Source organism: Octopus bimaculoides, chromosome 11, assembly GCF_046866305.1.
Source record: "Octopus bimaculoides isolate indiv1 chromosome 11, ASM4686630v1, whole genome shotgun sequence".
Classification (NCBI taxonomy): domain Eukaryota; kingdom Metazoa; phylum Mollusca; class Cephalopoda; order Octopoda; family Octopodidae; genus Octopus; species Octopus bimaculoides.
Genome location: NC_142938.1, coordinates 83,720,445 through 83,735,447, shown reverse-complemented (window position 1 = coordinate 83,735,447; position 15,003 = coordinate 83,720,445). Strand labels below are relative to the sequence as shown.

Genomic DNA, 15,003 nt, shown 5'->3' with positions numbered 1-15,003 from the left:
CTTAACCATGAAGCAATTACTATATATATATATATATATATATATATATATATATATATATATATATATATATATATATATATATATATATATATATATATATATATAAAGTTAAAGTTATGGTCGGCCATAGAGTGACACTTGGTTTCGCACCTGTAAATCGCGCTCAGCAGTTCAAGTGACTCGTCAGACTCAAATGGCTGAGGCACAAGGCCAGCAATTTTGAAACAAGGGCCAAGTCGATTGCTTCATTGATACTAATTTGTCACCCTTGAAATGATAAAAGGCAAAATTGACAACAGCGGCATTTGAACTCAGAACATAAAATCAGAAGAAATATCGCTAAGCACTTTGTCCAGCGTATTAACGATTCTGAATAGCTAGCTATTCAGAATAATAATAATAAAAATGAGGGATAGAATTAGGAAACCTAAGAAAATTTGCTATTAAATTCTTACTCACCACAAATCCATGGTTAATGCTTTTTCAGTTAACACCGTTTTTAACTGAAAGCACCAGAAAATTAAGTTGAATGTTTGAAGAGGAATCAATGTTTTTACCGATTTCTCTTGTGGAGAAACTTGAATATCAAATGAGAATTGTTGTGTAGGGTCAGTTCAACCGAATAAACTGGTGGTCGGTTGTACAAGTAGAGAAAAACCGAAAGAGGAAGACGGCCTGATGTGCTGTCAAGTTATGTGAAAACTTAGCAAGGATTGCTATTTTTACATAGAACTAATAACTCTCTCCCCTTTTTGTTTTTCTTTTCAGGTTTACCAGTTTCTGTAAACTACTACTGCTGTCGTTTGCATGGAAATAGCAAACTTCATATTTATATATATATATATATATATATAGGTTCGCCTCTTTGCTGTGTCTGATAAGAAATTATATTAACTCTCGTGATTGTAAAACGTGGCAGGTTGTTAGATAAAACAAATTAAGCTGTCAGTGAGTGAAACAATACACAAAAATAAACGGGGTACAACTCAAAATTTGTTTTTAGTAGATAAGAAATACATGTGTTTTGTGTATGTGTTTGTTCTGTGTGTGTGTATATATATATATATATATATATATATATATATATATATATATATATACACACACACACACACGTATTTTTTTTTATTAGTAATCGGCAAAAATTACAGAATAATTTCTGCCAATTATTAATAAAAACGTAAATATGCTCCTGTTTTACCCCTCCATACACTTACAAACAGCTACTAAAATAAAAGTATAATGTAAAACTAATATTAACATCGTGTACATGTATACAAAAAAAAAACGGTAAAATTAATTGTAAAAATTTACCCAAAAGGTTGGTGTAATTGTATTTACCCTAACCCTAACCCCAAACCTGTATATACATACACACATACCCGTGTATAATATGCGCAATTACAATTCTTAATATTTGCTCTGGCATTTTTATGTTATCTTAAATCACAAAAACATTTATGTGTCTGTGTGCGACTACTTTTAAATCAAATAATAAATGAAAAGCTTGTTTACTTATTACCTTCTGTATTTTACAAGAGAATCGAATAAAGCAGTATTTACAATGTCTTTCTACTTACATTGCCTCGATTACCACGTAACGATTACACCTGTCTATTATATATTATTTATTGAACAACCTCTCTTCCACTCCTAGTTTATTTGTTTCGGTTACTATTCGAAAAAACACTCTTCTTGTCCTACCTACTGGATGCAACTAATAAAATGTATTCATTGTATTCAAGGTGAAAGAAAGCTCGCCTTATATTTATACGAGACATAGTGCAAGCGCAATGGACCAGTGGTTAGGGCAGTGGACTCGCGGTTGTAGGATCGCGGTTGTAGGATCGCGGTTTCGACTCTCAGACTGGGTATTGTGAGTGTTTATTGAGCGAAAACACCCAAAGTTTTATGAGGTTTGTGGCGAACCCTGCTCTAGTTTTTCACCACAACTTTCTCTCACTCTTGTATCTGTATTTCAAAGGGCCAGCCTTGTCACATTTTGTGTCGCGCTTAAAGATATACATGTCTGTGGAGTGCTCAGCCACTTGCACGTTAATTTCACGAGCAGGCTGTTCCGTTGATCGGATCAACTGGAACCCTCGTCATCGTAACCGACGGAGTGTCACGGCGACGATTATTCATAACCGATCAACTAGTCTTTTCTTTTTCCCCTCTTTTTCTTTCTTTTTTTTTGTTTGCAGTTTTAATAATTGTGTTTATTTATTATTTATTGTAACGTTGAATCATGAGAGCCTCGCTTTGGAAAAAATCCCTTGCGCTATTTGTTTCGCCTCTTTACACGTTGAGTTTAATCCCCGCTGACATCAGTACTAGTCACGTACTGGTTTCGAAGGCATTGTCTATCACCTTTCCCCCAAAAAGCTGGCCTTGTGCCTGAATTATAGATATAATAATGTAAGTTTACAGTTAACCAACCAGTCAGTCGCTGATTAACTGCAATTTTGACGGCAGTGTCAGTGACAAGGGAGACTCTGGCTCAGTGCAAAACAAATATCACAAAGGACTTCGGTCACGGAGCACCGTTACTTCGCTTTCCTTGTCATGTTTATTACTTTCACCGGTTGGGAGCACCCTTGTAGTGTAGAGTGGACATCATCTAGTGTGTCACACATTTGAACAGCCAACGACAGCCGCTATAGCACCATTCGAGCGTGGTCGATGCTAGTGCTGCCTGACTGGCTCCCGTGCCTCTACAGTCCTGGAGTGGTTGGCGTTAGGAAGGGCATCCAACAGTAGAAACTTGCCAGATCAGATTGGAGTCTGGTGCAGTCCCCTGATTTGCCTGTCCTCAGTCAAACCGTCCAACCCATGCCAGCATGGAAAGTGGACGTTAAACAATGATGATGATGATGATAGACCATAAGTCAGGGAAAAGTTGTACTCGTATATTTGTCAGTAGAGTGGGTATATTATCCAAAATGTATTCTTTACGCGAAACAAATTGGTTTGTGATGTAGCAAATTATAATCCTTTCTAGTAGTTGGCTGCGTCTCGTGTTTCCGAGCTCGCAATCCAGTTCATTTTCCTGGGTGTTTGAACCGCAGATGGCTCTGCAATCCAATGGTTGCATGAAACATACGGGAACATTGTGGACAAGGGATAGAAAGGGTTGGTTTGGGAAGGAGAAGGCGCTGCTTTCTCTCCCGTCTCTTGAGTTCAGCTCTTGCGACTCGGGCTTTCTCGAATTCCACAGAACCCATTTTGATGGTGTGTCTCCAGAGGGGTCTGTTTGCCGAGATATCTTCCCAGTGTGCGGGGTCGATGTTAGTGCTTTTCAGGGTTGACTTGAGTTGGTCCTTGTACCGCCTCAAGGGGGCTCCATGCGGACGTTTTCCTTCAGACAGTTCACCGTAGAGACAGATCTTTTGGAGGCAATGTTCATTCATCCGACGGACGTGACCTGACCATCAGAGACGATGTTCAATGATCAAGGCTTCGATGCTCAGGAGACCTGATCTTTCAAGCACAGAGTTATTGGTGATGTGATCTTCCCAGTGGATGTTCAGGATAGAACGAAGTTTGGATTGAGGGAAGCGCTCTAGTTTCTTCATGTCCTCACGGTAAACAGTCCAGGTTTCACACCCGTACAGCAGAGTTGATACGACAACAGCCCGATAGACCATGAGCTTCGTTTTGAATGTCAGATCCTTGTTGCAAAAGACCCTGGCTTTGAGAAGACCAAAAGAGGCATGACCTGATTGGATGCGATGTTCGATATCCTTACCAGATCCTGCAGTGGATGACAGAAAACTTCCAAGATAGCAGAAATCCTCAACGACCTCAATTGATTGGTTGTTGATGGTGATGTTGGGGCCGTCAAGGCTGGTACGAGGAGCTGGTTGAGCGAGCACTTTGGTTTTAGCGATGTTCACTTTCAGGCCGAAGGTTTGATAAGCTCTGCTGAAGTTGTTTGTTGAGGTTTGGAGGTCCTCTGCACTTGAAGCTGGGGCTGCGTTATCATCGGCGTATTGAAGCTCAGTGATCTTGTGCTCTCGATAGTGACGTCTTGATCGGAAACGCGAGACGTTGAAAAGTCCGCCATCAAATCTACATCTGAGTTCCACTCCGGGGTTGTCTGTTGGAATTTCGGAGAGCATGGCAGCGATGTAGAGAGAAAACAGGGTTGGAGCAAGAACACATCCCTGCTTCAGGCCACAGGTGATCTTGAATTCTTCAGAGATGTCAGTCTGATAAAGGACTCTTCCCCTCTATTTCATCATGGAAACCCTTGATCAGAGAAATGAAGCCTCCAGGAAAACCGTAACGATGCAGGATATCCCACATGACCTCTCTTGGGATACTGTCGAAAGCTTTTTCCAAGTCGTAGAAGATGAAAAAGACAGGTTTCTGTTGCTCCCGGCTATTCTCCTGGATCTGACGTGCACAAAAGATCATGTCGATGGTACCACTTGTCCTTCTGAAACCACACTGTGACTCAGGAAAAACTGACTCAGCTACCACTTGGAGACGTTGTAACAAGATTCGAGCGATGATCTTACCTGCGATTGAAAATAGAGAAATGCCACGATAGTTACCACAAAGGCTTCTATCACCTTTCTTGAAGATGGTGACAATGACTGTGTAGTAACGCCGTGCACATGCGTAGTCTCACGCATGCGTGGAATTCAACAACCAAGCTTTCCCGCTTTGATCGCTCTCTTTCTTGCTGGCCAGCGATTGAGCAAGGACGTGTCTAGCTGTCTCTCCATCTTTCGAACTCACGCTAAACAGCTCACATCAATATACCAACGTCCCAACAACCATGTTCTCACACACCGAAGACGTCTCAACAAACAAGATTGAAGATGTATATTTTCCACCTTGAATAAATGTTGTTTGTGTTGATAGTTTGGAGTTCAGCGTTGCCGTTAATTTCTAATTTAATATAGGAAAGTCAGGTGTACATCTAATGATGTATAACCTACTTCCCTATACTGGTGATCCCGACGTGATTCAAACACGCAGCCCGCTGAGCTATTTAACGCATTCCTATAAAGTGGTGACCCCGACTAAGAAAAAACGCGGCCATGGATTCTGGACTACCAACCTATAAAGTGGTGACCCTCCGACGTGATTCAAACACGCAGCCCGCTGAGCTATTTAACGCATTCCTATAACTGCATCTTTGAGATCTTGAAGAATCTGTTTCTTCTCCCAGATTTGCAGAATCAGCATGAAGAGTCTTGCCCTAAGAGCAGATCCACCCGCTTTGAGGAGTTCAAAGGGAATGTTGTCGGGTCCGGGAGCTTTGTTAAGTTTCATTTGATTGAAAGCGGTCATGAATTCGATATGGGAAGGGGAACGTGACAGTTCCGGTCTGATAGGGTGTTGAGGAATGTTCTTCGGCGGGTCTTCAGAAGCAGTGGACGGGCGATTCAGCAAGGCTTCGAAGTGTTCTTTCCAGCAATGAAGAACCCCATCCTTCTCGGTGATGACAGTTGAGTTGTCTGCTGTTTTCAGCTGGGATGTTGATGATCTTTGGGGACCGTAGATTTCCTTGGTTCCAGCAAAAAAGTTTCTCATGTCACGGCTGTCAGCAAAGGATTGGAGTTGGACAGCTTTGGCTTGCCACCATTGATTCTCGATCTCGCGAATCCTTCTTTGGCAGAGTGATTTGGCTTCCTTGAATCTGGCGAGTTTCGTGGAACATGAGGGGTTGTTCAGATATTCAATGAGTGCCAATCGCTTGCCATCAACCAGGGTGGAGATTTCAAGACTGTTTGAGTCGAACCAGTCTGCACGGGATCGCTTTTGGAAACCGATGTTTTTTCTCGCAGATTTGGTGATGATGTTCTTAAGTGTGGTCCACTCTGCGTTGGGATCAGAGCTGTCACACGGGGGGTTTTCATTTAACTGCTTTTCGACAGACTCTTGAAATAGACGGACCTTCTGGAGGTCTCGGAGGGCAGTGGTGTCGTACTTCCTCCGGGAAGGTGAATTTGATCTTGGGGGGAATGTCTTCTTCTTCAGAGTCCATCTTATCCGCGTGACAACCAGACGGTGGTCGGTCCAACAGTCGTCAGCAGACAGCATAGAACGAGTGATCAGAACATCTTTGAGATCACATTGTCTTGTGATGGCATAGTCTAGGAGGTGCCAATGCTTGGATCTGGGATGTTGCCATGTGGTCTTGAAGCGGTTCCGTTGCCTGAAGAAGGAGTTTGTCACATCAAGTTGGTGTTCAGAGCACAGTCCAAGAAGAAGTCCATTTGCATTGGAGTTCCCGACTCCGTCTTTCCCGACAACCTTCTTCCAAAGTTGATGGTCTTTGCCAACCCTTGCATTGAAGTCACCCAATAGGAGGATTTTATCTGAACTGGGGACAGCTGTGAGTTGTTGGTCGAGTTGATGGTAGAACTCTTCCTTTATATTGTCCTCAGCATCCAATATTGGAGCGTAGATGAAAAAGATGGTGATGAAAGAAGATGTTGAGAGGTGAATTCGGATGGACATGATTCTCTCCGTGATGCAGGACGGAGTCAAATTGAGGGAGTTTACGAGTTTTGTCTTGATTGCAAAACCCACACCGTGCATATGAGGTTGGCCATGCTCCTTTCCTTTCCAGAAGATCGTATATCAGGAACCTTGTTCTTCAAGTGAGCCTTCCCCTGAGAGCCTGGTTTCACTCAGAGCTGCGAGGTCCACATCGAAACGGGTCAGTTCGTGTGTGACGAGGGCTGTTCTTCTGGCAGGTCGATTTGTGTCCTTGTGATCCAGAAGTGTCCGAACGTTCCAAGTAGCAAAGTTCATTACAGTAGTATTTCGGCAGCAGAATGGGTGACCCGCTGAATGCAGCTTTTCAGCCGGGTAGAGTTGCGACATCCGATGTTTAGCCCACCTTTTCTAAGTCCTTCCTCATTCGAGGTGGGCTGCGGGAATCCTAAATAGGCCAGTCCAGTCGCGAACATAGCTACCGCCCAACAGAGTTGACGCAAGGTCTCTGATTGAGCGGTCATCACATGCTCGCCGCCTACGTGTAGGATCGGAACTAGAGACTTCCAGCTCCACCTGGGCCTGTCCCCGTTATCCGTAGCCCGCCGCCTTAGGACTTTAGCGGGGGGAGTAGGAAAGGGAAGAAAATAGCACGGGATGCCATGGCGTGATTTTGTTTAAGGTGGACCGCCACTTGCCAGGCGGAGTACCACTAACGTGGCTCAGAGGACGTCATCAGTGGCACCGTGGAGGAGACGTACTGAATTTGACCTGTGAGTTGCAGCGAGCTGCCATGGATCAGTTCTTTTAGGCCACGCCTTGTTGTAGCCAGCCCGCTTGGCATAGCCTTCTTCCGCTGTCACAGCCATTGAGAGACATAGATGTCGCTTCGTCTGCCTGATCAACCGTTGAGGACTTGATGATTCCTTCTCGTAGCCTTAGCCTAAAGAGGCATCCTGCAAGGCAGCAGGGGAGGATCCAATTTTTACCCATTGGTGGGGCCCTAACATGTGCTACCACTCCGGGCCAGAGAAATGGCAACTAAGAGGTGTCTCCACGCTCCCCATAACTCCTGTCCTCCCGAACTGGAGCTTCACCACCGGTTGCAGTTTTGTGCCTTACCCAGGACATTATGTCCTGGGTAATCTTTTCTATTACAGGTACAAAGGCCTGAAATTTTCGGGGAGAGGTTAGTCGATTGCATCGACACTAGTGATCAACTAGTATTTATTTTATCGATTCCGAATGAATGAAAGGCAAAGTCAACCTCGGTGGAATTTGAAAATAAATAAAAATACTAAAGAATGAAAGAAAATTTTACAGACAACCATGGGCTTCTGCATCGGTAAACGAAAATTGGGATCTTTTTTAAAACGGGGGCCACATTTTTCATTAACGAAACACTTTGAAACTTGGAACACTAGTAGAATGTGTCATATAAAACGTCTTTTTCTCTTAGTCTTCTTAAAAGAAAAAATCCATAAGTTATTCCATGTGAAAGTTTCGTATTTCTGTAATTTCAACCAATCACTGACGTCCATTCAGCCGATATACATTAAGTGCCGACTACACAAACAAACGATTCTGAAACAATTAACCCTAACCCTAACCCTAGGGTTAGGGTTAGGGTTAGGGTTAGGGTTAGGGTTAAAGCAAATTTAAAATGAAAAAAGCAAATCAAACGAAGGTATGGAGATTAAATACGCTTTACATCGCTTAATCAGCCAAAGGAGTAAATATAAACAACTGAATACTTGTCAGTGATTGGTTGAAATTATCGAAATAAGACAATTTTTTACACGAAATAAATTCGAATACAAAAATATTTTTCTGTTCTATAACACAAAATAGATAAGTATACGAAGTTTGAAAGTCTTTCCGTACCAAAAACACTACGTAAAACATTAATGAAAAATGTGGCCCCCGTTTTAAAATAGATCCGAAAATTGTTCTTAAATATACTTTTAGATCGTATGTTAAATTTCATTACAATTAAACCTTGGGAGAGGCATAATGCCGGTAATAAACACACGCACTGGTTCAGTCCTTTATTAATTTATATAGTTTTTTGTTAAATTATTTCATTGCACTCTTGCAATCTCTTCAGTAACTTGTCTCTCCACTTCCATTTATTTTGAATATATATTCAAAATAAATGGAAGTGGAGAGACAAGTTACTGAAGAGATTGCAAGAGTGCAATGAAATAATTTAACAAAAAACTATATAAATTAATAAAGGACTGAACCAGTGCGTGTGTTTATTACCGGCATAATGCCTCTCCCAAGGTTTAATTGTATTTCTTTCAACACACGTATCCACATCAAGAATCTTGCACACGAAATACACATACGAAATAAATTTCATTATATTTTCCAGAACAAAATGAACACACGCGCGCACGCACACAAAACTAATCTGTTTATTGCGTTAGCAATACATTAGTATTGACTTATAGAAATATTTAATATACTTTATAGTATATCATGGTAGCATAACGAAATACTGCGTAGCTACGAGTCATTAATCTATATTCAAATCTAAAAACAAAACTTCAATTAAAACTATATCCTGCCCATTTTTTTCCCATGAACCTACAGCTTCGTTGCTATGCAACATAATTATTTAAGACATGGCTACCACGAATTAACCGTTATCGCTAATGGATAAATACCTTGAAAATTTAACCTGCTGAACTGGTGGCTAAACCGCAGAAAATGGTGAAAGGAAACGTTGCTCGCAAGACAGAGTGGGTTATTCGTTTTGTTTCGATTTTACGTATTGATAATTGTCATGTTTAAGTATCTATTAAATTATACACACACGCTTATATATACACACACATACATACATACATAAATTAGTTATGGAGGGTATATCAGCCGAAACGTTGTGTTAACAACAAACAAGATGAGGACGAATATCCGTCAAATGTAAATAATGTAAATAATATAAATTAGTTTCTTGACTAATTAAATGAAATTGAATTATATACATACATACATACATACATACATATATATATATATATATATATATATATATATATATATATATATATATATATATATATATACCCTTCTGTATTTTATGTATATCTATATATATCCTTCTGTAAACAAAACTGTCCGATGAACGGGAACGTGAAACTCTGAGTAACAGTTTTTTGTGAACTTTTTGCTGTGCCGGTGGCACGTGAAAAACAACATTCGAGCGAGGTCGTTGCCAGTGCCACTGGACTGGCTCCCGGGCAGGTGGCACATAAAAAACACCATTTGAGCGTGGTCGTTGCCAGTACTGCCTATCTGGCCCTCGTGCCGGTGGCACATAAAAGCACCCACTACACTCTCGGAGTGGTTGGCGTTAGGAAGGGCATCCAGCTGTAGAAACTCTGCCAGATCAGATTGGAGACTGGTGTAGCCATCTGGTTCACCAGTCCTCAGTCAAACCGTCCAACCCATGCTAGCATGGAAAGCGGACGTTAAACGATGATGATGACGATATATATATATATATATATATATATATATATATAAAATTTGTAGTTTAGAGTCAGTAGTTCTTTGACTGCTGTTTCTGAATTTTCAGTATGTTGGAGAAGCAACTCAATTGCTAATCCCTTATATTTATGATGATAAATGGTCTTACCGTTAAAATTTTATTTCATACTGAACTACTTGGCAAAATTGTTAATTGTTAATTCTATTATTAATTGACGATTCCCTGCCCTCATTTCTTGTATATATATATATATATATATATATATATATATATATATATATATATATATATATATAGGGATAACTACAGAGGTATACTCTCCCCTCCCGATTTTGTTGCCTCATAACTTCCAGAAAATGGATACTTTTCAACGAAACTCAACAAATAATCGTTTAGACCCTGTAGATTGAGTTTTTGTAAAAATTTGTTGGAAAAAAAAAATCTTTCCGAGGGGTTGGGGTCCCCTCGTAACTTTCAAGAAAATATGAATTTTTTAATGAAATTTTCTACAAATATCTTTCAAACGGTGTAGATTACAATTACAAAGAAATTTGTGGGCAAAAGTTTTTGGAAGGGCGTGAGGGTAGGGGCAGGAGGAGTTTCGGATCAGACGGCCCACATAAGTCGGAATTTCTCCGTTTTGTCGAGGATTTTTTCCTATTTTTTTTTTCAGTACAGTCTTCAGAATGATGGGAAGCATCTTTTCATGGAAAAACAAAAAGATTTTGTAAATTTATGACTTTTTTCACTTCCGCTACCCCCCCCCCCCCCACCATCCCAGTCCGGACCGATTTTGGCCATTTTTCTCTAATTTCACTTAAAATCCATGAGAGAAGCATTTTCGGTTAAAAAAGATAAATTGTTAATAATTTCAGAAGAAAATGTGTGATTTAAGGGAGATCTAGCTGTTGTTTCTAGCACATCCCAAGACCTCCCTCCTCGTTTCCTTGTGGTCTTGCGATGTGCTGGAAACAACTGCCAAATCTCCCTTAATTCACACTTCTTCTCCCCCTTCCAAAAGATTTTGTCAGCAAATTTCTTTGTAATCGTAATCTACACTGTTAGAAAGGTATTTGTATACAATTTCATTAATTTCTGATAGTGGTCAATGCCAGCTCCTCTGGCCCCTGTGCTGGTGGCACATAAAAAGCACCCACTACACTCTCAGAGTGGTTGGCATTAGGAAGGGCATCCAGCTGTAGAAACACTGCCAGATCAGATTGGGGCCTAGTGCAGCCTCCTGGCTTCCCAGACATCAGGGGGAAAATGTCGGATCATGGGAATTTTCCGAAACTCCTCTCCCTAACCCCCTCTAGAATACTTTTTCCAACAAATATTTACAAACACTCAATCTAAGTGATTTTGTTGAAAAAGTATCCATTTTTCTGGAAGTTATGAGGCAACAAAGTTGGGGTGTGTGTGTATCCATCTGTACTTATGCCTATATATATATATATATATATATATATGTATTAAAATTAATCAAAGGGCATACTAAGTATGCCTACCTACTGGAAATAACAGTCAAAACTCTTATTTAAATCGCCAAAATACACTGATAAATAAATAACTACAGAAATCAACCTTCGGACAGTTGATTTCTGGGTAAATTTCTGGCTCGCCGCCTGACCTCTTAATATGCTGCAAATCCCTTCTTTTGTTTTGAAAAGGAAAAGGGGTGGGAAACCAGAGCTCCCTTCCTATCCTGGAATCATTGGAAATTTTTTTTTTAATGAATTCCAGTGACCCATTTTGGGTCCAGAAAAGGGGTTGGTGTGAGGTGAGGTGGAAGTCTTGGAAATTTTACCCACTCCCAACATTTTACAGAAATAAATTTTCCAGAGTGGGAATTACATGGTTCGTTGAAGCATGACCTTTGAATGTTGGGCCTCACAGAGACAATGACAAAAGACAATGACCCCTGAAGGTATGCTGAGACTGAGAAGACATGGAAAGTGTCACATGACCAGCCCACTCAAAAGTACCTTGGATCATAGGTTGACATGCTATGCTTGAGGAGCCCTATTGAGTCAAGTACATCAACATCAGCAATATCAAAATCAAATCAAATGGAAATTGTAGTTGTGAGCCCCATGCCGGTAGCACGTAAAAAACACCATCTGATAGTGGTCAATGCCAGCTCCTCTGGCCTCTGTGCTGGTGGCACATAAAAAGCACCCACTACAATCTCAGGGTGGTTGGCATTAGGAAGGGCATCCAGCTGTAGAAACACTGCCAGATCAGATTGGGCCTGGTGCAGCCTCCTGGCTTCCCAGACATTAGTCGAACTGTCCGACCCATGCCAGCATGGAAAACGGATGTATGTTAAACGATGATGATGATGATAGTAGAGAATGTGACATATTGTGTATATTTGATATATTGGGTTGTCCGGAAAGTTCGTGCCGATTTGTAAAGGAAAGAAAAAGGTCAATAAATACTTGCCATTCCATTTTTGATCAACCAAATATGAACCATTTTGTTGCAGAATGCATCTCCATCTTTCCTTTAACTTGAAAATACCCTCTTCCCAGAATTGAGGTAGTTTCATGGCAAAGAATTCATCAAGGTATCTTTTTACGTCATCCAAGGAATTGAAATTTTTACCATTAAGACTATTCTGCAGAAACTTGAATAAGTGGAAATCCGAAGGAGCAATATCTAGTGAATATGGAGGGTGGGTAACACATCCCAGCCGAGCTGCAGCAATTTTTGTCTGGTTCCCAAAGAAACGTGCAGTCTTGCATTATCATGTTGGAAAACAACACTCTTCCTGTTGGCCAATTCTGGATGTTTCTCTTGAATTGCTGCTTTTAACTTGTCCAGTTGTGTGCAGTATTTCTCAGAATTAATTGTCTGCTTACTTGGGAGAAGCTCATAGTACAGAATTCCTTTCCAATCCCACCAGACACAAAGCAAGACATTTTTAGGGTGAAGACCCGCTTTTGGGGTGGCTAATGGTGGCTCATGTTGCTTCCTCCAGGATCGCTTTCTCTGAACTATCTACCAAAGAATGTGATCAATCTCCTACTGTAAGGTCAATAACCCACAGTTAAGATGTAACTTAGGGTGCAGTTAGGGATAGAGTTGTCGCCAGTAATTTATTTAGCCATAGATCAACTCTGAACAGACAGACATTTGATCAAAAGTCTCCCCGTGATGACCAACATATCTTTCATTCAGACATAATGCTTCTTGAGCTACTTCATTGAATATGTCCTTCCTTTTTTTGTTTTAAGACAGTAGGATGCAATTTGAGAAATGTTTGAGCTGGTGTTTCTAGCAAATTGACCACCAACTTATTAACTCCTGAGTTGGCTCATATTTATATAATGAATTTCGACATAAAGATAAAGTGAGATTTGAGAGATATTTGGCTGGTGTTTCTAGTAGACTGAATCAAAACTTAAACTCTCTTTAGTTTGTCTATAATGATATAGTTAATTTAGATATGACAGTAAAGTGTTTTCTGATATGTATTTTCGCTGCTCTTTCTAGCAGACAGTATGACCACCAAGAGGCTGGTTGTTAACTACTCATAATGACAATCTAATTAGATATGAAATAGTTCGTCAAAATAACGAGTTTTGTTACAATTTGCTTGTGACATTTCCGTCACAGATGGAAACATTTCCTGCAAGAATCATTCTTGATTACATATGACGGATAATTATGTGAAGAAAAGTGGCAAGGGAGGAATGAGATAATAAAATGCCATGTACTTTAGTGTGTGTGAGTGTGTGTGTAGGATGCAACAAGAATTATCCTCAGTTTCACTATTCTTGAATCATTTCGAAAGTAAACACAGTGTACACCAGTTCAAAGCATGATGGTGACTAAGTAAGAAATGGTAAAACATTAGCTAATTAGAGACACCACTACCACCACATCTTTGGACATGCAAAACAGGAGAGGTTTTCCAGCTATATCTCTATATTTCTGACTAGTTTCCCTTCTTTTATTATGATGTGAGGTGGTATCTCAGTAGTCCTGTAGTGCACCGACAGATGGCAACACACATTTGTGTGTGCAGTGAGGGCTAGCAGTGACCCTCATGAGGCAGGGTGACATTGTTGTGTTTACTTTGAAAGTTGTGAAATTTGTGTTTTTGTGATCATGTGTGTATGCTGTCGTCTGCAATTTTGTGATGGACAGGGAGTTGGAACAAAGTGGCAACATGAAATGTTGCATTAAACTTGAAAAGTCTGCTACATAGACATTGAGCATGCTTTGGCAAGCTTACAACAATGAGACAATGGGTTCAAGTGGCATGAGTGTTTCAAAAGCAGAAGAATGTCCCTGGAAGATGACGAGTGATCTGGAAGACCTTCCATGAGTGTCACTCCTGGAAATGTGGAGAAAATTCATCAGGATCGTCGGAGGACAATCAACAAATTGCTGATGTTGTTGCTCTGTCATATGGATCCGTGCAGACAAGTTCCCCCCCACCCCGCCTGCTGATCACTGAGCAGAAAGACCAAAGTCTGTCAGGATTTCCATCAGAATGCCGCTGTCATGATGGGAGTAGTCGTCACAATGGAAGAACCCTTCATATCTCCATGACCGAAGAAGGAATGACAGAAGTGCAGCTGAATCAAAAGCAAGCTCATTGTTTTTTATGACATGCGCAGTATTGTGCATCAAGAATTTGTCCCCCAGGACCAGACCATCAGTTGAGAGTTCTTCTGTGATATTTTGAAGTGCTTTGGCATTGAAACACTAATGATTGAATAGTTCACCACTTGTTGGAAACTGCAATTTAACACCATTTTCCATGTCGCCAAGAGCATACCTCAGCATCACTGAAAAGAAAGAGTGCTAACAAAACGGTGGCCATGATACATCCTTGCTTTGTGCCCTTTGCAACATCAAGGGAAACGGAAGATTCCCTGCCAGACACAATAGTAGCTTTCATTCCCTCATGAAAGAAAATGATAACATCAACACCTTGTTAGATATACCAAGCTTTTTCAGAACTTCTATATATATATGTGTGTGTATGTATGTTTCTTCTATTTTTTAATCTACCACTGAGGAGGGAGCTG

General features: G+C 40.6%; 4 protein-coding genes across 8 annotated transcripts in view; 1 reads left to right on the top strand and 3 right to left on the bottom strand.

The window, feature by feature from the left end:
* Positions 1–1,762, bottom strand: part of LOC106877907 (ectonucleoside triphosphate diphosphohydrolase 5) — a 42,188-nt gene extending 40,426 nt beyond the window's left edge. The window contains exons 1-2 of one of the 4 annotated variants that reach the window (XM_089360502.1): positions 1,584–1,748; positions 463–506 (exon numbers count right to left, since the gene is read on the bottom strand). The gene's annotated coding sequence lies outside the window, so the exon portion shown is untranslated. Of the gene's footprint in view, positions 1–462; positions 871–1,525 lie in introns of those variants that run through there. The other 3 variants (XM_089360501.1, XM_089360499.1, XM_089360500.1) reach the window with 3 other exon arrangements.
* A 1,672-nt stretch (positions 1,763–3,434) lies between these two features.
* Positions 3,435–4,124, bottom strand: LOC149133421 (uncharacterized). The gene has a single exon (XM_089360636.1). It carries the CDS (start codon positions 4,122–4,124, stop codon positions 3,435–3,437), a length of 690 nt encoding a protein of 229 aa, XP_089216762.1.
* Positions 4,125–5,127: 1,003 nt separating this feature from the next.
* LOC106877903 (uncharacterized) lies at positions 5,128–6,480 on the bottom strand. Its single transcript, XM_014926953.2, has one exon. It carries the CDS (start codon positions 6,478–6,480, stop codon positions 5,128–5,130), a length of 1,353 nt encoding a protein of 450 aa, XP_014782439.2.
* A 2,574-nt stretch (positions 6,481–9,054) lies between these two features.
* The window catches only part of LOC106877904 (basal body-orientation factor 1), a 38,222-nt gene continuing 32,273 nt past the window's right edge, over positions 9,055–15,003 (top strand). The window contains exon 1 of one of the 2 annotated variants that reach the window (XM_014926955.3): positions 9,055–9,206. In XM_014926955.3, coding sequence (XP_014782441.1) covers positions 9,175–9,206 — 32 coding nt within the window. In that variant the 5' untranslated portion in view covers positions 9,055–9,174. The remainder of the gene's footprint in view (positions 9,207–15,003) is intronic. The other variant, XM_014926954.3, reaches the window with a different exon arrangement.

Bases quoted from the DNA above. Each gene is read 5' to 3' on its own strand.
- LOC106877903 (XM_014926953.2), bottom strand. From the start codon at position 6,480: ATGTCCATCCGAATTCACCTCTCAACATCTTCTTTCATCACCATCTTT.
- LOC149133421 (XM_089360636.1), bottom strand. From the start codon at position 4,124: ATGCTCTCCGAAATTCCAACAGACAACCCCGGAGTGGAACTCAGATGT.